Here is a 27,480-nt window from a genome sequence, read left to right on the forward strand (position 1 = left end):
GTGGACGACCAGATGAAGCTTCTGCAGAACTGCTGGAGCGAGCTCCTCATCCTGGACCACGTGTTCCGGCAGGTGATGCACGCCAAGGAGGGCTCCATCCTGTTAGTCACCGGCCAGCAGGTGAGATGGTTGAACGTGGAGCTCTACCTCCATCCACTGTTTCTTTCTCTTTCCTTTTTCCTTTTACAAAACCCCGCCAACCATGCGTCAGTGGCTCCTCGGGGGAAAACCACTGATGCAACATCTCAACGTTTCCCTTAAAGCATTATTGATCCCTCAGCCACACAGGAGTCACTGCTTCATTAAAAATAGATTATTATAGATATAAGCTAATGTCACCAGCAGAATCAATTTTTTTTTCTCAGCAGGAAGACGCTGACTGTGAATGAGTAAAGCACACAGCACAGTGAGTAGGTGGGCCGCTATTATTTTTTGTTTTTTGGTGGGAGCTCATGCCCGAGGCCCAAATGGCCCAAATCCTTAATCTGTCAGGATCCTGTGATTCACAAATAAAATCACACCAACCAGGAGCTGGCAACACAGACTGATCCATGCACATACAAACAACCGAGGCAGAAAGGTGCACAATGTAAAGTGTACTCAAACACACTTACAGGCGAGAATTGAAACTGCTCAGCGGGAACAAGCCTCTGTCCTGTGGCTGTCAGCGAGATGATAAGTTATGAATAATTGATCGACAGGTTCTCCAACACGTTGCTGTTCAACAAAATGTTTTATAACAGAAGACATTGGACTAAATATTGGAAGTGCTTGAATATGTAAGTGCTTCCATTTTTTAACTCTGAAAGAAGACAAGGTCAGGGGTAGATTTTTATTCGAGAGTACTTACTGCTAAGTAAAAAGTAGTACTTCGACTGGTGAGTAGTACAGTCAAGGGGGCAATGTCCACTAGAGTTGAAAAGAGAAGGATTGTAACAGGTGTTGAACAGAGGGAGAAATGATGAAGGAGGGAGTCAGGGAGAGGTGGAAGAGGATGGTTGCGCAATAATAGCAGTGAGGAGGAAAAAGGAAGAAGAGGCAAACGGCGTGAAGGAGTCAGGAAGGAAAGGGAGAGAGAAACAAGGTGAGGGAATGAGAGGGGGAAAGAAGGAGAGGAAGAGAGGAGGGATCAGGGAGGAAATGATGAGGATACTAGAGAAGTGCGGAGGAGGGGGAGGAGGGACCGATAGTCAGGGGAGGTGCAGGTCGGCCGTTTCGTTTGCATACTCTGGTTAATGAACAGCTGGTGTAGTGAGTGTGTGTGTGTGTGTGTGAGAGAGGGAGAGGGAGAGAGAGGGATAATCTGAAACAGTTCATTATCTCCTATTATTCTCTGCCTGGCCAGGGGTGACAGCCCAGTGATAACACCAGGGATATTTAGACCACAGTAGCTGCATCACCTAAAGCAAATGCTTCACGCACACACACACACACACACACACACACACACACACACACACACACACACACACACTCACACACAGACACACACACACACACACACACACACACACACTCACACACAGACACACACACACACACACACACACACACACACTCACACACAGACACACACACACACACAAACACACACACAGACACACACACACACACGCACGCTCAAGCCAGAAAATAATGTACCAATACCGTGTCAACAGCTGTTGCATTGATATGACGATCTTAAAATGTCTTGCTCCGATGGTATCAGGAGACTTTGAGCTTTCAAACAATGTATAATTTGTCAAGGTTGGAGACGGAGGCTGGAACGTCTCCCCTGCAGAAGCACTAACAAGGCCAAACCCACCCACGGCTGGGGCGCTGGGTTTTGAAGGGTTAATTCCTTATTTTTCTTGATGAATTCCAAAAAGATCAGATCAGGCCGCTCGAATCGTACATTAGCAGATATTTTCACTTCTTCTGAGGAACCCTCTGACATGGAGAGAGAAGATCTGTTGAGAAGGATCGTTGAGACAGATGTTTCGCTTTGAATCAAGCCGCTCCTCTCCTCTCGTCGGTCATGTGCTGCACTCATCCTGACCTTTGACAAGAAACCCAGGCTGCCAGCAGATTTACTGTTATAGCCTCTCATTCGGTCTCCGTCTTGCTCCTGTCCTTATCCTGGTCGCTTGCTAATGACTTGTCTGTCCTATATTTCAACATGTCACCAGTTTGGCTTTGATTTGAGTTTTGGCGTTGAAGGCAGGAGGCCTGGATCAAATCCAGAGTGGCGAATTTTGGGCTAATGCATGCAGACATGAAATGACACAGACTGAAGTGTTGAATGATTAAACAAGGCCTCGCAGCTTTCGCAGCCACGTATGTGAAAAGCTGATGTTTTGATAGCACAATGCTCCTGGTGCGCATGAAATTCAAATGGTGCAGAAATGCAAAAACAGATGTTCCCGCAGCCGGTCGCAGATTTCTTTGTGCTCAAACACTTTCTACTGACATCAAACCCCTGTACCCGTCAAACCGCTCTCACCCTCCACATTCATCTTTAATGTTTAGCTATAGGACCCTATTCATGATGGGTAAGGATCTGAAGGTTTATTCATATATTTACTCTCTAAGTCTCTCCAGCAGGGATAATAAAGTCATATTGATTGATTGATTGATACACAGGTCACCAGGGTTAGTGCTAAGTCTGCTGTAGCCACATTATTGCAGGTTTTCTTTCCCTCCTCCTCTCTTTTTCACTTGGGGCTATAGAAGGCAATAACCCAAGGCATCACTATCAACAGTCCAATCCTTCAATGAAGTTATTTCATGCACAGTTGATTTTATGTAAATTGATTGACACTCGGGGGGGTCAGCGTCTGCTTTTTCACAGAGTCATAACTCTCAGCGTCTCGAAGGCGGAAAGAGGGAGGGACAAACAACTAGTATAGTAAAAGAAAAGGAGAGAGAGGGAAGGAAGACGACAGGAGAAGAGATTGTTAACATTTACTCGACCCGGCCCTCGTCCTCAGACGGATGAAAAACAAGCTGCAATCTTCCTATTTACACGATAAATAAATTCCAAATCCAGGCTGCTTTTAATTGCAAATGGGAGCTCGCTGGGACCTTCCACCTCCCCGAGCTTTAGGAACTGCGCACGCCAACATCTACCTTCCCCTGGAAACCCTCACACAGTCAATTATGATAATGAATTGTCAATAAATATAAAAATTTCATACGGTCCTGCTTACTGTGAGTGGCAGCGAAGGACTTGCCTCCCAGACAAATGTGCTGGAGCTGCAGATAGGAAGTGCACCTGGGAAAGGAGCGTGTGAGTGTGTGTTTGAAATGGACAGGCCAGAACAAAAGAGGATGGGTCCTAATCTATCTATCTCTCCCTTCGCCATCAGCAAGTTTTCACAAAATACAGATTTGTTGTAAAACAACATTGTCCTCTGTAGCTTGTTTTCAACCTCAACCTCAACCTCCAAGAGCAAAGCTTAGACTTGTGTTCAGAGTCCACTGCTTCCAAACAGATTTCTATCTTTTTGGCAACATCCAGGAATCAATGAAAGCCTGTAGATCACACTGGTTAAAAACCTCCCGAGCAGTTTGCACTTCTTCTCACATCCCCTCTCTTGCTGCTGATCCAGGTGGACTATGCAGTGATCGCGTCACAGGCCGGAGCCACCCTCAACAACCTGTTGGGCCACGCCCAGGAGCTGGTGGCCAAGCTGCGCTCGCTGCAGCTCGACCAACGGGAGTTCGTCTGCCTCAAGTTCCTGGTCCTCTTCAGCATGGGTGAGTCTCTCTTTTATTTTCTTCTTTAGTTTTTGGGTTGACCCTTCGCACTGCAAGAGCCTTCTGCCAATCAATTACATTTTAAATTCAAATGCAGCCGAATGCTTTAGGAGAGGATTAAGGTTTGGCACTGGCAAGCGAACTAGAGGAAGGAGGGGAGGAAGGGAAAGACCAGTGAGAGAGAAAGGGAGGGAGGAAGGAAGTAGAGGAGGTGTGGTCCTTTTCCAGGAAAGAAAGAAAGGGAGGATGGAAGATTTTACACATAACTGTGTGATTAAGTTTGCTGGTATGAAATGTTTAGATCAATAACATTGGACGTTATGAATCATAATGTTCAAAGGGTGTATCGTCACGTACAGTGGGAGGAGTGAAAGATGAAATGAGAGCGTGAGCTAGAAGAGAAAGGGGAAGGAGGATGAGAAGAAGTGGTTCGTTTCGGGAGACTTAATTTTTCTCTCTCAGATCATTTCTCCTTCATTTCACCACTTGTTACCCAGATATTTCTCCTCACCTCCTCTTCTATTCGAAGAAGAGTGAAAAGAAAGGATGAGATGGTGGGAAAGAGAAGGAGTTGGTTGCAGGCGGGTATCGCAAAGCATTTGAGACGGAAAGGTGGAGGTGAGCCCACGGGATCATGTAGGGAAGGGAGTGAGGTGGAGGGATAAGTAGCCCAATGAGTTAAGGGATGAAGAGGAGGGTATCCTGTGTGTGTGTGTGTGTGTGTGTGTGTGTGTGTGTGTGTGTGTGTGTGTGTGTGTGTGTGTGTGTGTGTTTGTGTGTCTGTGTGTTCTCCCAAATCTGCTCCGTGCTCTCTAAGCCGAGGTCAGACATTGCCAGGAGACTGTCATCTCTGTCTTTTTCCTAATAAGTCTGCAACAAATGGCCTCTGAGGGAGGGACACACACACACACAAACACACACACACACACACACACACACACACTCACACACACACACACACACACACACACACACACACACACACACACACACACACACACACACTCACACACATACACACATACACACACACACACACACACACACACACACACACACACACACACACACTCGACCTAACTTACTTTAACATCCTACATTACTGAGGCCGGTGATGTTGATGCAGCTCCACTCAACCTGTCACTTGGCATCGAGAGCATCTCTGGATTATATACATACATCCATCTTTAATCCACAAAGGTCACGCTCTCACTTCTTTATCTTCTCTAGACAAAGAGAGAGCGACTAATGAACTGCTTCACACACACACACACACACACCACACAGAGAGAGACACACACACCCAGGCAATCAGGCAGGATTAATGTTTGTGTTAGTGTTGTTTGGTGCTACAGCTCAGAGAGAGGGAGGGATGGTGTGGATTGCATTTGGGCTTTAGAGTTTGTACGTGTGTATATATGTGTGTTTGTGTATGTGTGTGTGTGTGGATGCGTTTTGTATGTGCAGTGCTTTTTTTCACTGGGCTGTGGGTGTTGCTGGGTCTCAGGGTCTAAATAATTCGGCAGAAACATCATCCATAATGAAAGGCTCACCTGAGGGATATGTATCGCCCCCGGCAGTGCCTGTTCTCCGGCATCGCCCAGACCTCCTGCAAAAGGAGCCCGACAACCGGCGCCGTACAGAGCTGGCTGAGGGGATCAGCGTTAGAGGAAGTGGAGGTGGTGCCGGTGGGGGGAGAGGGGGAGGCACCCGAGCAATGTAAAGCCGGGAGATTAGAAATGATTTGATTAGTATCACACACACACACACACACACACACACACACACACACACACACACAGCTGAACGGAGACGAGTGTGTGCGGGAGGGTTGAGATAAGTTTTACCTGAGGGAACGTGCATAATGTGTGTAGCAGTGGGAAGGAAAGCGGGCGTGTGTTCATGCATCGTGTGTGTGTGTGTGTGTGTGTGTGTGTGTGTGTGTGTAGGTTTCAGCAGCTGCTTGTGCCCAACAATTAGAGCTGCAGTGAAATAAAGCGTGAGAGTAGCTCTGCACTGACTCTGCTGAGTGAAAATAATGAAGTCGCCCTCCGTATTAGCTTTATTTCATCTCTAACGCTGTGATGCTAGAAACAGTGACTTGAACAAGACTCAGGACAACTATCCCTATCTCAAGTGTTGCTAAACTAATACTTTAATAAATATTATAATTATAGAATTACGTCCATACTGATGATTCCTCAGCCCACAATTTGTATCCAAGGCCTGTATACTGTGCCACTGTAGGGAAGTAAGTGTGCCAGCTCTGCAGGAAGCTGGAAATCGAAGGTGTGGACCGACCATATTTCATGTCCCCTTAAACTTTTACCTTAAGTGTAAATACAATATTTCTCTATACCCTTAAACAAAGGTTCAACTGGCTTAACTTTCAACTTGCCAAGCCATACTAACCCTAACCCAGACTTTTATTTGGTATAAGAATTATCTTATATCCTTACTGGACCATAGGGTCAGGTTAAGGATAGGGTTATTACGACTAAGGTTATCAAAGCTAAGAATCAAACCCTTATTGATGAATCTTCACCCCAGGCCAGCAACCGTACCACTGTGGGAAGTTATGAACCAGTCAAGCAAGATTTGGTGTTATAATAAACTTTGATTACAATATCTCTCCAACCCCAACTGTAACTTTAACTCTACCGTAGTTGCCATGCATAGATAATTTGTAGAAGGCAACATTTTATTGCACTGTATATTAATATGACATATGATTGAAAGTATTCTGTGGTTGGGCAGAACTATCCAGTATTATTTCTCCTTATAGTTTTTACTTTGGCTGCACTGAAAGTATTACTAGTTCCTCTACTACAACCACCTCACCCTTGTGAGTCATGGAGGTAGTGATGCAGGCTGTATTTATCCCTCTTCCTCTCTCTTCCCCTATCATTCTCTTTTTTTTTTCTTCTCAGTATTTCTCCCCATATGTTCAAACCTCTCTTTCTCCATCTCTCCTCCCGTGGACGGACGATCAGTCACCTCCTCCCTGCCAGCGGAGCTCTTAGTTAAGCCAGTTGTCGATAAAGACAGGGATATAGATGTCACTCCAGCTGAGGGGAGACACTTGTCTTTATACCTTTATTTTTATATTTTCACATCCTCTCTCTCTGTCTGTCTGTCTCTCTCTCTCTCTCTCTCTCTCTTCCCCTGCCACTCTTTTCTTGTCTTTAAGTGAAGTCTTTCGCTTTCTATCAAGGAGGAGATTATCACTCTTGGAGCATTGATCTCTTAAGTGTTTGTTGGACATTGAGGAATGATTGCGTGTGTTGGGTGTTGAGCAAGAGAGAGAGAGAGAGAACGTGAGAGAGCGAGAGAGAGATGGCTGCTTGGGGTCAGAGTTCAGGGGAGGATTACTACGAGGTGTTGTATGTTGTTGTTAATGGGTCTTTGATTTTCTTTAAAAGGCTTACAGGCCTAATAGAAAGACCGACAGCTTGTTGTTTATGCGACCAGGTGACAGAGCAGCAGAGCAGAGGTGACGGACGAGTCTCACGTTCAAACTCAGAGAAAAGTCCTCTTTGAACTTGATTTACTCCCAGCTCTGTGTCTTTGAGCTCAGTATATCTCCTGATATGAAACACTATTTTATTCCAAGGAACAAGGAAAAGTGCTCATCCGAAAATGAGTTATTTTTTATTGCATGACTTAGAATCTGCTTACTCGCCCTAAAAAAATCCCCCATTGTCCATGGAAAGTGAAATATAACAAAGCTTCATTGATGAACTTCAACAGTAAATCATGTGCATGTGTGTGCAGCCTCAGTGACAGAGGTCAGGCAGTGTTCAGCCAGCCACCAGTTAACCCAGCTCAGCGGGTCAGACCCCCATCAGGTGTAATTGGGTGAGACAGGTGCTGCCAGTCCTTGTCAGCTGAGAGGAGAACCAGAGTAGCTGCCAGAGCAGCACAGGCTGGTAAACGCTCCCAGTGGAGGGAGCCGATCTGTGGACATGCACAGCTCTGAAGAATTCCCCCACGTCCAGGTCCTTCAGTGGAAACAAGCCAGGGAGAAGCTGATAGAGGAAAGAGTTCAGGCTTGTGTTTGATTTGTGCTCTATCACAGTCACACTGGCTCCTATAGTCTAATTCATGGAGCTTTGATTATATTAAAACACCGTTTCTGGAACCAAATACTCTGTTAATACACACATCAATTCTATTGATTAATACTTTTCAACTGGAAAATAAAACTGAAAAACTCAAAGAAATTAAGTTAATATTACAGTATACAAAAAAAACACAATAACAAACCAATATAAAGATATGAGAGGGCCTTTGAATGCTTGGCATTGTTGTCTAGAAAAAGACAAATAGTTAACAGATTATAAAATAATTTCTAATAAATTTCCTATCAATAATTGAATTGATTAACAGATTATGAATTATTCTGTCCCAAAGTGGCACAATATCTTTCTTTATATTTAGATATAAGGACAGAAACTCTCAGGGGGAAATGTTTGGTGAGGTCGAAACGGTATGCTCTTAAGGATTTCAAATCAATTGAATAAAACACATATCAGCTTTCACACCCAGTTAATGGAATGGAATAAATATTGGAACATGGTGAAATGATGTGTATTGATTGACTGTTCTGTGATCAGAACTCATTTCATGTCCATTTGTAAGAAACCAGGACAGCCAGTCACTCAAGAGCTGCCTCAGCACCACATTAACTGTCCCTCACGAGATTAATCAGTCTCTGAGCGAGGCTGGAGTTTACAGACCCACACCCATCCATCCATCCATCTATCCTTCCATCCATCCATCAATCCATCTCTTCAGCTTTGCTTTGTCCCCTTTCTTTCTCCATCCTTTCCTTCTCTCTGTTTTAAACATCCATCTTTGTACGCCTCGATCTATCACAACTCGATCCTCACATCCTTCTCTATCGCTCCTCTTTCATCTTCACTTGAATCTGACCTGCCATTCATCTCTCTTCCTCATTCACTCAGAGGATTATGTCATCCCTTTCCTACTTAAAGTGTCGTAACTTAAATTAGCGTTAAGGATTCATCTGCTCTTTCTTCTTAAAACACGGTAAAGTTATTAATGTCTCCAAACTATGGAACTGATTTTCAAAAACATTGTGTCATTAAATAATGTCAGGAATGACTCAATGTTGATTATTATTATTGTTATTTCCTCTACATCTTCTCAAAATATCTTAAATCATTTGTCCCTTCTTCCTGTTTCTGTCTCCACTGCTGCATCCTGAGTTTCTTACTCTCTGCTCCCTTCCCTTGTTTAGTCTCTGATTATATAAAACACCTTAGTTTAAAAAAATCTGAAAAGTGATCAAACTTACAACTTACAGTCTTAACAACAGAATAACAACTTTGAGTTAAATCTTTACACTGAACTCTTATTCATGCTCTGCACCATGAAAGCATCTCCTCCATTCAGAATGCTGTTGATTTAATTCCTTCAAACCATGAGTGGGTGCTGAGTTGAACCTGACGACAGAATACAGCGGTGCTGGTGTTAGCGATAGTGAACAACACAAAATGAGTGAAAACTAAATGAATGATCCTAGATTTAGGAGAACAAATGGAGAGAGGGAGCCTGGCTTTACTTCCATTAAAGGTACAAAGTCTGCCTTAATGTTATTCCGGAATTTGAGAGGTGGGTAAATTGTGTTTATGTGCATTTATCTCTCATTGCAGACCTGCACTTTCTTCAGACCCACACATGCACCTATGCTCGGACGTGTCTCTCATTAGTATGTTGAGTGCGGCACACGGTGCAGGCAGACTCTTTCTGTTTTTGTGCACCGCGAGGTCAGACACCAATCTGCTGACAACAACACAAACACAGCAAACGTGATTAACCTTGATGAAGAAAAGACAAGCATTATCACTCGCTCTATTTCTCTATCAGACAGCATTTGTCTCCACACAATGAGAAACACACACACACACACACACACACACATTATTCCCAGACAGGTATGTCCTAATTAAGCAACAGCCGAGGCTGCTCAGAATCAATGCCCTGATCCCAGGCCAGCGAGCGGAGAAGCTGGCTAATTCATGTACCCTGCTCCCACCTCCCTCTTCTCGCATAAAACCTGGCAAATATTAATTTCCTGAAACTAACCAAATCATTTAGAATCCGGCCGGGGATTGATTAACGTTGGAAGTTGACGACTACTCAATATTTACACCCATTGAGACCAATGCAAGGGCCAAATAATGGAGCGTATAACTGGCACGATGCTTCACAACATAATTAAAAGCAAGATAATAAGGACATTCTTTCCCCTCTTGCTTTGTGTGGGGGCGCCAATCGTTCTGCTGGGATGTTAGTGGACAGAAGTGAGTCATGGTGTACGTTTGACCCGATCAATACACAAATAAAGTGTGGTCATCGTGTGCAGGGGTTGTTATGCTCGGCCCCACAGGGGAAGCTTCTCCTCCTGCCCTAAAGGGACCGGGAATCAGGATCAGGCGATAAAACCTTTATTTTACAGATTTAAAATGTGGTTAAATGGAACTTGGTTTAAAATGACAGAGTAGATGTAGCTTTTTAAATTGAACCTGTCTTGTAAATATTGTGAGTGGCAACCATAAAACAAACAAGTACAAAAGTACCATGGAACTACACTCTTAGAAACAGCAGAACTTAAAGACATATACAATAGATCTAGGTTATAGATTATTAATATGCAAAATAATAATAACATTATAATAACATAATAATGCAAAAAGTGTCTTATAAACCAACCACAAGTTAGTACATGCAGGGTTAGTGACATTCCCACACTTGGGTTGTGAGAGGACGTTGCATCATCCCTCCAAAATTGAGGACAGTGACTGAGCGTAGTATTTGAGTCAGGACTCTTTAGTCATATAAGACAGTGGATCTAAAGTAGGTTTTAGATCACATGCAGTTTCAAATGAGAACAGACACATGTGGCACAAATCGTACTTCATGGTGTGAGCGCAGGAATCGAACTCCCGTGCTTAACGCATATTTGTGGGTCCCCCAACTTACAGACTCAGTGACTGGATTGATGCAATGATACAAAAACACAGTAGTATAAAACATATGTGTAAGGTTCATAAAGAGCAATGCCTGCACAGAGCGACTGCACCTCATGCTTTTACATCTCTCTGTTTGGAAGCTTGTTGCCGAAGTGCTCGACAAACCTGCGCTGATTGAAAAGTATTGGACTCTTTTTTACTTTTTAAATCTTTCATCAGGCAGCATTTTAACACGAGAGACAAACAAACTAAAAGTCGCTCCAACTCAGAGATGAACTCGCCTCATCTAGATTGACCGCCATGACTTTTCTTTCATTTCATCAGGACCAGGTTGGAGAGCATCGAACCTAATACTTCCGACTATTTTCTCTCAATTTTAGCCTCAGAAATGTAACATGCGAGCAATCGGATCCTGACGCCGGGTGCCACTTTGTTGGGAATTCCGTGTAATGAGGCCGTCTCAGAGGCTTTCAGACTTTATCAAGCAATAAAAGCTCCAGGTCTGCGGCACGCCGGTATTACCTGGCAGCACTGCAGGCTTGTCATCAAGCAGCCGTTGCGGTGAGTTGTGGTGGTGGCAGGGATATTAAAGATCACCGACTCTGATCCCTGACCTGCGTCTTCCTTCAGCCTCAGTCTTGTATCTCGCCTGATACCTCACCTCAGGGTTTCCTGATGGATTTCGACATTTCTGCCCCGATTATCTCTGAAGTATCTTTCAAATTTACAACCTCCAGTTTACTTCTTTTCTTCTCTATTAAGCTCTTATCACATTCTTACAGGATTTACATGGTGCTTTTGTTGACACTGGGTCTTTATCTGGCTTCAAACACGGCCAGTTATCAGAGTGGTTTGTTTGGAGAGGGCATTGTAAATGGAGATCTCCCAGTACTATACACTTATGTGATAAACAACTGATGTGACAATAGAGCCACACTATTGTTGTTCTTCAATGGGGCCCAGATAGAGAGAATAAACAACTACTAAGGATGGAAACATAGTTAAACATAGTTGCTCTTGTCAGAAACGGATAAACAGCAGAAAGGCTCAAAGTGGAACCTTAATGGTAATTCAATGGTAATTCTATAATGTTAAACGTGTTCTTATTAGAGAAATTTCAAAATGGAAGATTACACGAAAGTAGAAAAGATAGTATAAAAAGGTAGAAATTAAGTAGCAAATCAATTTAATTTAACAAAACAGATCCAAAGCCTGATACAACAGATCACTGCTGCAGCAGAGTGATGCAGCAGCAGCACATTCTCTCACCCTCCTCATGGAGTGTTGCAAGAGTTTTTATCTCTTTGTGAATTTCAACACTCCAACACGCCCGGTGAGAGTCATAACACGTGCAGCCCTGCTCTCCTGCCCGGCTCTGACAGGCTGCACGGTGGCAGCAGGATTTAATGCACTTTAACTCACTGCCCCGGCCGAAGCAATTCAGGACAGATCCCCCCTAAACCTCAGCCTCCCTCCATCAATACACTCGCTAACTACCCCAGCAGTGAGTACAATCAGACAAATGCTGCTGTAAAAGTTTTTTTAAGAGGAAAAACCAGCTTCCTGCCCTCCACCCCCCCCCCTCTGCTCCTCTCTGCCATTCCCATGTGGGGTGATTTAAGACAGGCGAGCTATGAAGAAACTGTTGCCCTCCATCTCCCCCCCCCCCGCTCTTTCTCCCTCTCCCCTGGCCTTATTACTGGCTGTCAGTTTATTATAAAACATTAGGAAAGCAGAGGGACACTTGCAGTTACTGTCCTATCGATCGGCAGGGATAGATTCTGTGATTTAGAGTCGGCCTCTGCTCGCGCCCTCCACGTTCCCGGTCTCCTATTAAGGTACCAGCGCTTTGCTTTGGCTATTGATGTCTCAACATTAACAGTTACAAGCTGCTACAGAAAATCAATGCTCAACTTTTATTACCGGCTGCATAACGCAGAGGACCCTCCCGCCAGCTGATACTTAGCAGTCAAAAGGAGGCGAGGAAGGGCTGCCTGGCACGTCAGGTGTTTTCTAAGTGATATCTGCAGTAATATCAATCATGCGTAGAGCACATGGGGGCTTTCAGGGGCCAGTTAAGGGCCTTGGAGCTTAAGGGTACAGCATAGGAAGGTATAGCTTGCCAAACAAATTAGCACATGCTAGTAAATATCAGCCCCCCGCGCACGGCCAGAGATCTTACGAGTGAGGGTGTAAAACAAGCGCAAGCGTTTTTTTCCCGAAACTCTCACGCTGAATAGATTCTCACACAAAACACAAAGTGCCAAACGTCAAGCGTTTCTCGAATGGCTTTGAACTCCTCCGGTGTAAACAAAAAAAACCTCTCACACACGGTACAGTAAACTTAAACAACGATCGATCTGCCTCAACCAGCAGCTCCGACCCGCCATCCATCCATCATCGGCATCAACCTGGACATGTGTGTGTTGTAACGGAGAATCTGAACCCAGGTAGCGTGGATCCAGAGCGGCTGAGGCCTCTCAAACATTTATGAGGGGGGCTACCGAGCAGCAGTACGGCAGCCCCTCTGGGACAAACAGCCCCCGGTTCTGTACTCTCAGTCCCGATCAATGGAACTCAAGTTCATTACACACACTTTTCAGCCGAGCGGCGGCAACTGTTGCCCCCCCTGCCCCTTCCCCTTCCTCCTCCTCCTCCTCCTCCGACAGTCGAGCAGCCCACCGCTGGGGCCACATTACACTTGCTTGTTTACGTGACTGCGTGTGCGGAGACAGGGCCAGAGAGTGCGTACAAGTGTGCATTTGTGTGTGTGTGCATCTGTGTGTGTGTGCATCTGTGTGTGTGTGTGTACATGCAAGCAGGGGTCTTCTCCCAGTGGCCAGAGCTCGAGGTTATCATTATGTACAGGTCAGCCCGCTGCGATGCTAATGCTAATGCATTCTCAGTGGCCGCCGCTCGGGTCCCAGCGCTCTGCTAGCTAGGGTAGCTACTCCTCACCAATTAAAGGCTGAGGGATGTCTCGGATGGGGAGGACAGGCTCGGACTCTCTGCTGAGAACAGGCTCACATTAGCCAAGGAAAACAGATCCAGAGAACAGATCGTGCATAGAGCAGAGTGCTGCAGAAAACTGCCGCTCTAGATTCAAGCGATTTGTTGACAGGGGATCATCTGGTCCCTGGCTGTGATTTCATGCAGCTTGTAATTTCTTAGATGACTTATTCACTTTGATTTCGACACTGCGCAGCTTTACTGTGACGACACTGACCCACAAGTATTCAAAGTATCCAACCAAAACTATTTCCAAACTATGCTGCTCAGGGTTTATCTCCCGGTAGATGATACCGTCTATTAATGCCACAGGCAAAAAGTCACAGCGATATGTAGTAATCATTTTCTCGGGGCCAATGAGCTTCATCTCGGTAACATCGTCAACTAAGAAAGAAAAAACCTGAGCTGATTGTCGTCTGTGTTTTCTCGGCACCAGTGCGAGATGTGTAGCTCATTATTTGGAGCGGTGCACAACAGTGAGAAAAGAACAACTGCCGTAGAAATGCAGGGTAACAGAGCACCTGCCTCGACATTACTCAAGAGTTACACAACCCTCCATGTGGAGCTGTCTCCAGCACAGATCTCTCTTTTCTTGGTTGTTTCTTTTTCCTTTTTCTTGCTGCTTACGCTCTAAGAGAAGCCGTCCCTGACAAACACAAACGTGGGCGCACGCTATCTGCACACGCACATGCACAGATGTATAGTAGTGGCATGCAATAGCAGGTAGTAGTAGCGTGTCATCAAATCAGACAGATCCTTGTGTAAACACGCACCAATCGGATCTAGAACAAAGGGTGGTGAGGTGGACCCATGGTTTGTAAAGTGTGTTGTGGGTCAAATGTGCGAAAATAAAAATGCAATCAGATGGACCCCCTTCCCACACACACACACACACACACCCACACACAGCTTTGCACACCCGCCCTGTCAATCATTTGTGAAGTTGTAAAGTTCACTCCTTGATGTCGCAGCAGGAGCTACAGTGTCGGGGGCCGACTTCTCCACAGCAAAGGAAGAGCTTTACGATTACACCTTTACATCCACTACAGCTCATGATGTGTCATTAGTGTTAATCATTCTACAATCACCACTACAGGGGCAATTTAAAATATGTAGGTGTGGAGTGAGGTCACTGCAGTATATAACGCTTGAGTGAGATAACAGATCACTGTGATGCACGAGGCTATTTGGAAAAGACTTTAGTTCCATTTCGAACACTTGGAACATTTTCTCTTTGTCCTTAATGCTCCTTCAATGTTCCTCAGGCCCGAGAACAACCCCTGACTTTTTGCCCTTGCAAGCATCTGAATGAAAAAAAGACGATTAGAGCAGCAGCAAAAATAATCCTCTAAATTCCTCTGCTGCCCTCATATCACGAACGGAGCCCCCTGGCATCACTGCACTGCCTGGCATGTGGATTGTCAGCTATTGTGTTGCTGTGTGACTGTGCACATTGCAGAGGCATGTGCTTTAACTGCGCTGGTGGTAAGCTATATGGTAGTCAGGTGGCCGCTATAAGATTATACACCCTCTTCCCCTTGCTCTTTGAGCCGCCCTCCGTGTGTGTGTGTGTGTGTGTCTCTCTCTGTGTGTGTGTGTGTGTGTGTCTTTAGACAATGTGGTTACAAGATACTTCTGGCACGGCAGGGAACAGCGGAGCTTAGAGGTGATGTGTGTGCATGCTATGGCGTGTGTGAGCGTAACCAGAGACAGTGATTAAACGTTTTAAAGCACAGATGATCCAACAGGTGCTCTGGCTCGCTGTCTCTTGTTCGCCCACCCTTTCTTTCTCCCCATCTCTCTCTTTCTTCCTCTCTCTCTCTCTCTCCCTGCATTGAGCCCCCACCCACCCTGTGACCCCCACACCCCCACCCCTGAATCATCACAGCTCCTTTCTTGTCTCTTCATTCTTGTCCTAGAGGATATTTTAAGCGACAATGCCCTGTGAGTCCACTGTCTCACACATACACGCACACACACACACATACACACACACACTCACACTGCTTCTCCTTGTAATGCATTTATCTAGAACTTCATCATGCAACAAGACCTCTAGAGCTGCTGGCAAATGTTGGAAAGAAGGGTCAGAGAGCCCACATGTGTTGAAGCACAGGAGGACATTCATCAATCAGCTCCCTGCTCACACACACATACAGTACACAACCAGAAGATACTGTAAACTAATATTGCTGGCTCCCACCAGCCATTTGTCACACCAGCTCTTGGCCTGTGATCTCTGCCACAGTGCATAGATTTGTACTCTGGTGCCACTTTGGCACTAACATCCATGGCTACTGTTGGCGTTACACTGTGAGTCTCAGACTGTTTCAGTGATGAGAAGGTTCTCTCCGACGCATTGGCCAGTGAACATAGCAACCTTAAAAAGTACTTTCCAGAGAGAGGACAATAAACTTGGGGTTTGTAATTTTCCAAGTAGACATGTTTTTGCTCCAGCCGAGTGGTAGTTTGTTTGTTCAGCAGGATTACGCTAAATCTACTTCACAGATTTCCTCAAAACTTGGTAGAACAGGGCAAAGAAAGAATCCAGGACATTTGAACAACTTTCTTTCACATTGTGAGATGGGATGTTTGTATTACATATTTATGGGAGCGCCACCACCATCCACTACTTTGGATAAATTAAAGCCCAATTTGTACTTAAATTGAATACGCTGGTCACATGACAGGGAGGAAAAATCCCACAGTGAACAAAAAGAAAAGTGAGGAAAACGTGCAGCAACACTAACTCTCTTTAGTCAGCACTCTACCTGCTCGCATCATCAAATGAGAGTGATCCCATCGAGAAGGAAGAGAGCCGGTTGGAGGGAGAAAGAAGTGAGAGAGGGAGAGAGGGGGGGGGGGGGGAATGACGTTATGGATTAACTGTCTTTCAAGCTGAAAATATACATCCCCAGGCGTTTGTCGCTGAATTATTAATTCAAATTTGTCAGAGAAAGAATGAGAGAAATCTATTGACAGGGAGACGGGCCCTTTAATGGTCTCATTAAAGGGGAGGCTTCCCGCACCAGGCACCTTCTGTACTTGCTGCAGGAGTTTTCGGGGGGCAGCGGAGTGCTGGTGGGGGGTGTACTTGACCCCCCAATGATTTTCTGTCACTTTATCATAAACAAGAAGGGGTTGACATGCCCCTTCATTCCCCACGCCCTCCCTCCACCACCAAACAAACCCCGTGTGTAATTAGCCGAGGGGTTCAAAAGTGCACTGAATGTAAACGAGGTTCACATGCATGCGTTGATACAAACGGACAGAAACAACACACACACACACACACACACACACACACACACACACACACACACACACACACACACACACACACACACACACACACATTATGTGCTGCTGCTGACAGGTACAAAGAAGTGAGAGGAGCCTGAAGAGTCACCTCCCAGGTTCAGCCATATTGATTTCTAATTCATTTGAATTTTTCTCCCCCCCCCTTTCCAATGCTCAGCAGATCATTTCCACAGATTACAACAAACACAGTGACTTTTTGTCTGCTGCATTGTTGTCCATTACCCTCGCGCCTGTCAGTCATGCGTTCGTGTCATTAGCTGCATAAGACTACATGTCTAGGAGCTGTTTTGGCGATGGTGCAGGGAGGCATTAGGAAGGTGAGAGAGCAGGGACCTGTGGGCGCAACGCGTTGTCTGAGGTCGGCTCATTGAAAGGCATTTGGTTCCGCCTCCAGGGGGGCTAAAAGAACGGGGCAAGGCGGAGAGGAGGGTGGAGGACTGGGGGTGGGGGGGCGCAGAGGACTAAGCACCAGGTTCATTGCTGATTCAAGTCTCTCAGTATCCCTCTGGCAAATGGATTTTCATAATGCTGAGACAATGTGATTTATTTTCTCCCCAGCAGTGTGTGTGTGTTTTTTATTAAATCTCAGCAAGTCCGTGGCTTGTCAGAAATGAGAGGCAGCTAATGGGGCCGACTGGCAGAAATGTTTTAAACCACAAAACAGAAAACGACAAAAAATTCCACTGAACTATTTAATAAAGCAAAACACGAAGCTTGTCAAAAAGTAAAAGATATTCAGACCATTTAAAACCATATAAACGAGAGGCTGGAACCAGAAATATTTGGCTTTAAATTACTTTTCTGATTGTTACTTTCAGGAGGTTATATTTGTGGAGATGTAGGGGCACTGGTGTGGATCCCAATCAGGCGTAGATCCAGGATTTTTTAAACACTCTATTTATCGTGTGAGGGCGCTTTTTCAACATTTCCATTGATTTCTCAAAGAACAATTAATGGATCTTTAAAAATCAAGGGGACTGATATTTATGGGTTTGTGCATTTGATTCAGATCCAAATACAAATCTGGAACTAGTGGAAATAAACTGTTGGGCCTTAGAGGTGTTATGTACAAACATCTTGTGCTAAAAAACAACAACAAACAAACAACAAACACACAGAGTCCTAGGTGAGAAAGTGTGAACTGTCCCTTTCCCACTTTAATTGCCACTGATATTAACATCTGTGGCTGTGCCCATCTGTTGGAGTCCACAAGTCCAAAATAACAGCCACCAGCTGATACATGATGTAAATTTGTTTTCCACTTCACCTCAGGATAAATTCCCAGCACCTCCCGGCCAGCATAGGCAATGAGAGAGGCTTGTCTCCTTCCTGCTCCGAGCGGCTTCTCTCTTGTTTATTTTATCAGACCTAAGGCACTTTTCCTCTCCTTTCAATATCTCTCGACCTCTCTCCATCGCCCCCGCCGAAGCCCGCCGACCCCGCCGACCCGTCCTTGGGCGACAGAACCGAACCAGCCGCTACCTGTTTAGCTTAACAACAACAGCAATGTTGTCAGCGGAGGTTTAGATTTGACTTAATATATCCCCAACTGGACCGTACCTGCTTAATTCTCTTTCATAGCCGCATGACGTCTGCCCCCCCCCCCCCCCGAGTGGCTAAAGGGAGGGTTTGATGAGGTGTCGGGCAAATTGAGCCCTCATGCTTTATTCTGACATGCTGACAATAGCTCATAGCCATTGGTGGCCGGTTTTCGGGAGCAGCGAGACAGTTGTTATTATGCGTTGTTAGCGCCGAAGATATTTGGCCTCTGGACATTGGGCTCTATGTTAGCTGGAGGGCATGTAGCCACAGTATGTTACTGTGTGCTGGTGAAATAAAGGGTCACTTTTCAAGATGAAGGGTCACTGTTCAGGCCCTAATGAGCCCCTTTGTAAAACCAGGGTAAAGGATGAGATCCTTTCAGTCCATTAAATAAATAACTAAAGCGATTCAGAAGGGTTGGGGTGGGGGGGGGCTTTATAATTGGGTTACGTTGAAAAACGTGCAGAAGGTTGAATGTCATCCAAGCTTTACACAGAAATAAAAGTTTGACACGTGAAAACAAGAATCACAAGCACTGTATGAGGCATTTAACCATCACCTGACCTCTCTTGTCCATCGCCTAAGGACATCAGTGAGGTCCATCCAAGCTTGTTCGATGGTTGAGCAGCATCTGACACCTCTACACCCACAACCCCCGGATCATTTCAGGAGTTCAGTGCATTTTACTTTTCCATCTGTAGCTTTTACTCATCGTTTACGTGACTATTTTTGTCGCTTTTTGCTTGTTCTAATGGCTGCAACGCCACGATGCTCTCCTTTCAGAGGAGGGATATCGCGACGTCTTGAGTATGTCTCTTCTTGAAGCCCGTGATATGATAGTTATGATGCTTAATATCCTCTTAACCTGGCGTATTGAGTCTCAAAGAAGCCCCCATTAATTGTTAAGAAGCGCACAACTCGTTTTCTTTTCGTAACTCGCCTCTAACGCGGAGGCATCATATCGGAGAAAGGGAATTCCCCAAACGGGACTCGGAGGAAAACAAGGAAGCGGAGAGCTCCAGGGAGCTGTGGGGTTGTGTGGGGGGGGGCTGCTACTCTAATGGGGAAGGGGAGTCTCCTGTAAAGGAGGGGGGGGGGGGGGGGGATATAGAAATAAATAATGCAAACTTCCACGTGAAATGCTGTGAGTGGAGTGTTTTCACAGGAGCCCAGGTGTGTGTGTGTGTGTGTGTAGCTGTGTGTAGTTGCAGTGTGTGTGTTTATGTACTCCGTGACTTTATGGTGTTGTAGGGATAAACTGAGGAAAAGAAAAGCTTACACAAAGCCCAGGTTTCACATCATGACAGCTCTCCGTAAGTCAGATAACAGAAGTGATAGCATTGACCGTGCGGCCATTGCCCCTTGCACCATGGACCTTGTTTGCTTTGATTGCCTTTGCTGCTCTGTTTTTGAAACACTACACACACACACACACACACACACACACACCCACACACGTTTTCCTACTGAACACGTAGCGCTACGAGTTGTTAGTCCTTGGTCGTCACTTGGTCTTTTCAGAGTCAAAGGTTATTGGGTTCTCTCCGCCCAGTGCCCCCTCCCCTGTCATTGATTGAGGCAGTGCTGCGCGGCAGATTAATAATGAGAGAAATAGCCGTGTTGACTTGATAACAATCCAGTAGGGAGCCATAAAGAGGACTTGGCTTGGTTGCGGGTTCAACTTCTCGCCCTTTGAAGCGCGGCGGCTGCAGTAAAAGTTGCCTCAGCTTTGATAGGCTTGTATAAACGCCTGTGAAAGCCCCCATTGGAAGAGGCCAGCCAATGATTCCCCGCCTACACAGGAAGTGACCAGTTTGTCTTTCACTCACGTTTAATTGGCCGACTTTACTGACAGCACTTGACTCAATAACCGTTTATGACCCGGGAGTTTTATGTGTTGTTTTTGGACTCGGCAGGAAACATATGAAGTTTGAGAGACAGGGTGAACTGGCAGCATGTGACTTGAGAGCTTTATTGATTGAGGCACTAAAACAGTGTGATGGTGAGAGAACATGGTGTAATTCTGCCATGTAGACCTGTGGCGGCAATGTTAAGAAGACGTGTCTGGAAACTGGTGTCGGTTTTATGTGGAAACAGTGTGACTGGGTCGGAGTGGGGAGAGGTCACGAGGAGGTGGGTTCCAAATTCATGCAAACAAGATCTTTAGAGTCAAAAACGATCTAAACATTTTCTTTTAAAGTATTGTGAGGGAACACAAAAGTATTTATTAAATTAAATATAATGCATTTGCATACAAATAATGCTAATCAAAGGGGACTATGGCCATTTGTTACCTATGTGACTAAATCCAACTCAAATTATACTTTACACCTTGCCAACGTGAAATTTTTCGAGTTTAATTTTTTTTTTCTGAACTTTAAGTCGAGTTGTTGACTTACACTACGAACAGATATGTCTATACTAGAATATCTGACTGTACAATGCATTTCTTTTTCACCTCTTTGGCTTTTAGCAGCCATAAAAGAAGTGAGGCCTGCTTGCTTTTGCAATCAAAGGTGAACTTTGACACCGAGTGAAGCCATAAGCCTTTTTCTTTCCAACCCAGTGTCCACTCTGTGAGGCATCTCCGAGATCACAGCGAAATAATGGAGCCGTGTTTGCATGAGTGTGCGTCTAAATGCTATGGATGTGAGTGTGTCCCTGGAGCAGGCTGATTGTAAGGGGCGGTCAAAGAGTGTAAAAACATATGCACACACACACACACACACACACACACACACACACACACACACACACACACACACACACACACACACACACACACACACACACACACACACTCACTCTCTCTTTCACAGCAGAGCCAGGATCTAGTCTAATTAAAAAGCACAGCAGTGATTTCAGGGGTTCTGTAAAAGAGAGAATGAATGTGTGTGCGTGTGTGTGTGTGTTTGTGTGTGTTTGTGTGTGTGCTGCATTAGGTCGCTGGCTTCAGCATGATCGCCCGTCAAATGAAACAATGTATTCCGTGGGACCTCGGGGTTTCCATTTGAGTATTCGGACGCGGCGTTGCAACGAGCTGTGGCTGTTTTATGTGGGGAAAAAAAAGTTGATAATTAGTCCCACAGTGACTGAACGATGAGATGTGGGTGGGGGGGGGGGGGGGGAGCTGTTGAAGGAGCAGGAGAGAGCTCTTAGCACACTTAATACTCCGACCTGACACTGTCTATGAATCATTAATCAATTGTTTATTCTGTTGGTCGCTTTTTTTTTTTTTTTATTTGCCATTAACTCTTGCGTCTCCCTACGTTTATTGGCTCTTGAATGATCAGACGATTATAATCCGTCCGATTAGATTAACCGGAAAAAAATCCTTAACCTGATCTGTCTCCATTTCTTTAGTCGTCCACTGGCAGTCGCATGTAGATTTCAAGCTATTGTCATTTGTGTATATTATTTTTTCTTATTTTGGAAGCCCTGATTCATTATTTTTTCAAAAGGGGCTCTGGTAATAATTAGCAATTAAAATGCTTTCTTTTTGCCTCACTTTCCCCTAATTAGCCTGACAGAGATATTGGGCATGAATTCTCTGTAGTTCCCCCCCCCCCCCCCCCCCCCCATCATCCACACACATACAAACACACACACACACTCACACGTGCTCTTAGGAACCATGGCAACACATCACATTTTTATTTTTATTTTCTGCTGTGATCTCGGCTCACCTTGTCGTGTTCCTGCAAATTTAACCCAATGTCTACAATGCGAAATAACTCTTATTCTTTTATTCTATATCAAAATAAAACATTCTTCATGCCCAAAAAAGTACACTAGTCCTTAGTTGTGTTGGGGAGACTGAGCTCCCCAACACAATATAATCAATGGTCTAATTTCTCTTCTTTGAGTTTGAAGCTCTAGCCCTGGAATACATCCGTCCTATATTCAATACAATGACTGCAGTGGGTCTAACTCTAAAGACTGTAATGACTTCATGGCAGAAATGACTCTGCTTAATCAAATATATTATATTCCCCCTAAACAAATTATAAGTCAGCACCAGGAGTGGAGATATGACACTGAGATCAAAACTTTTGTGTTTTTTGTTGTAAAGAAAGAAAATATCAAAATGTACTCTTTTAGACTCGATACAATTCAACCTGACTTGCTCTGTTATTTTAGAAAATTAAAAGAGCCAGAGCTCGGCATTGCCAGTTGATGATCACTTACAATTGCTATTATTATTACTGTTTGTTTTTCATTTAACAATACATAAGCTCAACCCAAGTTTATAAAAACCAAATACTTTTTAAATTTGAAAAATTGGCTGTTGTAAAAAAGACCTAAATCCTAATAAAAGCAAGAATAATTCATGAAGCCTAAGAGTTTGATCAAATGCTGCCTTTTAACACTTGAGACTTCACAATATGTTGCTATTGACGTTTCTATTTAGTAAACAGAACTAACAGGAGAGTTATTCTTGGCATAGTGGCTCTGACACAGCATACACAAAAATAACTTAACATTTAACTTGAGCACTTAAATGAAAATATCACATCGGAATGAATTAAAAAGATTCTGAGGTACGACAGACTGATGAAGAGTCTTCACCAGTGCACGGAAAAAACGTTCTCCACAATTTTCAGGAACTGTCTTCGCTGTGCTTCATTAACGACATGTGCAGATCAGAACCAGCCTCTTGTTCCCAGCTCGTTGACCTGCGTGGGACGTCAGTGTGCTCGGCCTGGAGCCCACACTCGACCGGGTTCGAGCTAACGTAAGGGGGCGCATCAATGCTCCTCAGTGGGCTCTGTGGAGTGAACGCTGGTTCAGGGGTGTGAGAGGGGGTCAGGCAGCTGAGTGGCAGCAGGAAAAAGCACCAAGTCATGTTTGTATGGAGGCTCCCTTTGTCCCAGGCCACACCCCCTCTCCCCTTTTCCTGCCCTCTTCTTGGCCTTATTTAGCCCCCCCGTCGTGTCACCCAGGGGTCAGGGTGAGCACGCACATGGGGCGAGATTCAGATCACACACACGCGCAAACACAGGAGCAGACAGACACACACACACATGCAAACAGATTGTAATAGCATGGTAGAGTGCATCACGGATGGAAGTGCCTTGAAGGACCTGCTTCTCATTCTCTAGACCTCATTAGCTGCTGATTTATCTCCCCCTCCTTCTTCCTAATGCTCTGGGTGAGTGGATGGGGTTCGTGTGTGTGTGGGTGTGTGTGGGTGGAGGACAGGGGTACATATGTTTGAGAGAAATAAATATTGTGAGTATTTCCATGGATTGGCATCTGTGAACTATAGAGACGGGGAATTGTGGTCGTTCCACATTAGTCCACTGTGAGCACTTGGGGTCAAACAATTTAATAAAAGATCACATACACACCCCCCCACACTCACACACACGCTTCATAATCATGACAAGCTCTGGGTCCACCATTATCCATTTAGCAATTTTTTGTCTTGTCTTGCAATAATCTGCTCAAACCCCCAGTGAGCTTATTATGGTCAAGGAAAAGTGCTTATAGCTGCGCAGAGAGGTCGGATTTCAGAAAGATGCAAATGCATTTTAAACAAGGAATTAGTAGTGAAAAAGAAAAAGAACTTCCCATGTGCACTTTCATCAGTTTGAGTCTTTTCCAGGAGGCTGACGCTGTATGTGGCCTTTTTCAGGGATAATATCACATTCTGTCATGTTTGGATTTGGATTTTTGAAGGCGTTAGGTTAAGGAGCAGCTGTGGCGCTAATACGACTGTAACTCTGCCCTACATTATTCACTGCCTCCTGGGGAAGGAGTCTCTCAGGAGGAGAAGCTCTTTTTTTCTTTTTTTTTACGCCTTTACCTGATTCTCTCAACATCACAGTCTCCAGAGATGATTCAGAGGAGATAAAGGGAGGAGGGAGGGATATTTCATCATATGCTGCAAGTCCTCTTTTAAGTCAAAAAACAGCTGCAACTGAAGAATTCAACTTGTAATATTAATAACTCTAACCTCAATATGTCTGTAACGTAAAACTACTTGATCTGTCTCCAGGTTCAAGCTCTTGTGACAATGTAAAAGTCGATGCGCTCTCCTGAGTCCCCTTCTCATTTGGATTGTCATAACTGTCTTCCCCACAGAGATTGTTGACTTATCTGACCTCTCTCTCTCTTCCTCCCGTAGACGTGAAGAACCTGGAGAACTTCCACCTGGTAGAGAGCGTCCAGGAGCAGGTCAACGCGGCGCTGCTGGACTACGTCATGTGCAACTACCCGCAGCAGACGGACAAGTTCGGCCAGCTGCTCCTCCGGCTGCCTGAGATCCGGGCCATCAGCCTGCAGGCCGAAGAATACCTTTACTACAAGCACCTGAACGGAGACGTGCCCTGCAACAACCTGCTCATCGAGATGCTCCACGCCAAGAGGGCTTAGGAGGGGACTGTGCTACCCATAATGCAGCTTGTGCGGACGCCAGGAGAGTTTTGCCGCGGCACAAAAAACTCTTTTAACCAATGAACCTAGCAGCTCTGACTTTGGCTGGGCGCTGACCCGGAGGACAAAGAGCGAGTGGGTTAGAAACTCTTGTTTATATTGAACTATTGAAGTTCCGATGTGGACGGACACACGTGCACAGAGTATGATAATGTGCAGAAAAACAGCATGTGGATCCCTTTATTCTAAAAAACTTAAAAATGAAAAACATTAAAAAAAAGGAGGAGCCGCTTCTGAACCCCACAGAAAAAGACAGTACTAAAATAAAAGGGGAAAAAAAGAACTAAACACTGCATTTGCATTTACACCACGAGATGGCATCTCATCGTCTGCACGAGCACGGACTATCACGACTGGCAGGCAGCGGCCAAGAGAAACAACGACTCTCGTGTGTTTGAGCACCGGTGACGCAGCAGGAGGCTTTTTTCTGCTCATCTTTCACGCAGCTCCGTGACCGGAGTGGTGGCCGAGCTCCGGTCACTGGTCCTCGGCTTGGAGCTGTTGCTGGTACTGTACAGACAAACTGGAGCCTCAGACTCTTTCCCACCATCGTCGTCGTCGTTTTCTTTTTTTTGCCACGGCAGCTTGACCTGACTGAAAAGACTGAGAGCTGATGGTAAAAAGAAAAAGAAAAAAGAAAAGGTCTAAAAACTGAATATTTAATGAACAAAATGATAAATAGGCCAATAAAAAAAAGTACAATGTTCCTTTTTTTCCTCTTGTAATGAAGTCATTTGCTAGTCATGGTCACCTTGTGGTTCACCCCCACCCCCCCCAACCTTTCTTACTCCGCCTGCCCCCGAAGTCATCTTACACTATGTACCTCAGAACGACCAGTGTTAAATAAATTCAGTTCATAACGTCGGCTGAAACAATTGTATTTATAACCCATTTCTCCTGCTAACCCCCCCCCCCCTCCTCTTTTCATTATTTCATTAAAACTGGAACAAAACAAAAGTGAGATTGTGGAGACGGAGAAGGATCGACCCTGCCTTTGTCCGGAAAGACCAAAGCCTGCTGCAGAACAGAAGGAAATGACAAATACCTTAATAATCAGTATTATAAAAAGAAGAAGAAAAACAAAACAAAAAAAAAGATTTGTGATGTCACAGTTCTGTGAGTCTTGCCTTATTTCATCACCATGCTAGCTAACCGTGCAGATGTGAATGAAAATATGTACAAATATATATATAAAGTAATAATGTTGTAAAAAATTTAAAAAAGAATAATTCACCAGGTGTTTACATTCATGTGGTAATATGGGAGAGAACTGTGATGAAGCATAAATTGCAAAGCAATGATTTCCTACAAAATGAAATCAACTAATTGAAAAAAAAGAAAAAAAAAGATGATCCCTCTGGTTTGCTTTCTTTGATGTGTGTACAGTGTTTTATTATTATTATTTTTTATTTGTTTTGAGCAGTACTTAAATTATGTCGTGAGACACTAAAATCAAAAAGGAATCACTTAAGAATATTAATTTCCATCTGTGTCTGCTGGCATTCGAACATCTGTTTCTTGAACGTTGCTGTGTAAGGGTTCCATTTCACGTTCAACGTTTTTGTAGCCTCTTTTCATTTTTTACAGTGCTTTTACCTTTTTGATGTACAGTATGTCACTGGTTACGCTTATAAATGAAGGTAATTTATTGCGTCTCTGAGTTCCCATCTTCGTGTTACATGACGTGAGGTGTCCGCGCCAAAATAAATTTGTTTACTGTAGCATGTTCTTGTTTTGTTTTCCACACGTGATCTGAGTCCAGAGCAGAAATATTGAGCTTTCAGAAAACATGAAAAATAGAAAGATCCCCCCAGTTGAATGTGATTTCACTGGTGATGCAGGTCGGTGCGTTGAACACAGTATTGTGCTGAAGCAAGTAGGTTTGAACCACATCACTTTTTCTTATCCAGTCTCAACCTGCATCATCGTTCTGTCCAATTTGCTCTTATACCAAAGACTGCTCCTGCTACATGAAACTTGTTTTTTCTAATTCTCCTAAAACACAGAAGCATAAATTATCCTCATGTGGAGTTTCCCAGTCATTAACCTTTCTGTCCCTCAACACTTCCCTCCCACAACAACCTGTGGTGTTTATTTGTTTACCTTTGGATTTTGCTGATTCAGAAGATTCAAGTGTGCGAGCTGATTCTGATCCTGAGCTTCACTTTCTGATGATCCTCACCAACACCCACATTATAAAAGTGTGTTTAGACTCTGCAGCTGCCCCGGACTTCCTGATACACAGAGGTGAACGCCACGGGCAGGCAGCGGTGACGGCTGAGGTCAATGACCAAGTCCTTACTTGACTGCATGTTGGTTTTTGAACAGCTTGAGTCCTGCAAGAGAAGTTTGTTGGGGAAGAGGTTTAGCAAAGCTTGAGGAAGGAGTGAAGAGATGGTTTGAAATCCAGAAAAAGGCAACGGTAAGATCTAGA

At 44.6% G+C, this 27,480-nt stretch overlaps 1 protein-coding gene across 1 annotated transcript; it reads left to right on the forward strand.

The window, feature by feature from the left end:
* Nucleotides 1-26,767, forward strand: LOC128448509 (nuclear receptor subfamily 5 group A member 2; the record flags this gene model as incomplete). Its single annotated transcript, XM_053431197.1, is given in 3 exon segments — nucleotides 1-120; nucleotides 3,591-3,738; nucleotides 24,739-26,767. Coding segments are annotated over 3 exon segments (516 nt in total), but the record flags the coding sequence as incomplete, so codon positions are not given.
* Between the last annotated feature and the right edge of the window lie 713 nt (nucleotides 26,768-27,480).

Source organism: Pleuronectes platessa, chromosome 9, assembly GCF_947347685.1.
Source record: "Pleuronectes platessa chromosome 9, fPlePla1.1, whole genome shotgun sequence".
In the NCBI taxonomy this organism is placed as follows: Eukaryota; Metazoa; Chordata; class Actinopteri; order Pleuronectiformes; family Pleuronectidae; genus Pleuronectes; species Pleuronectes platessa.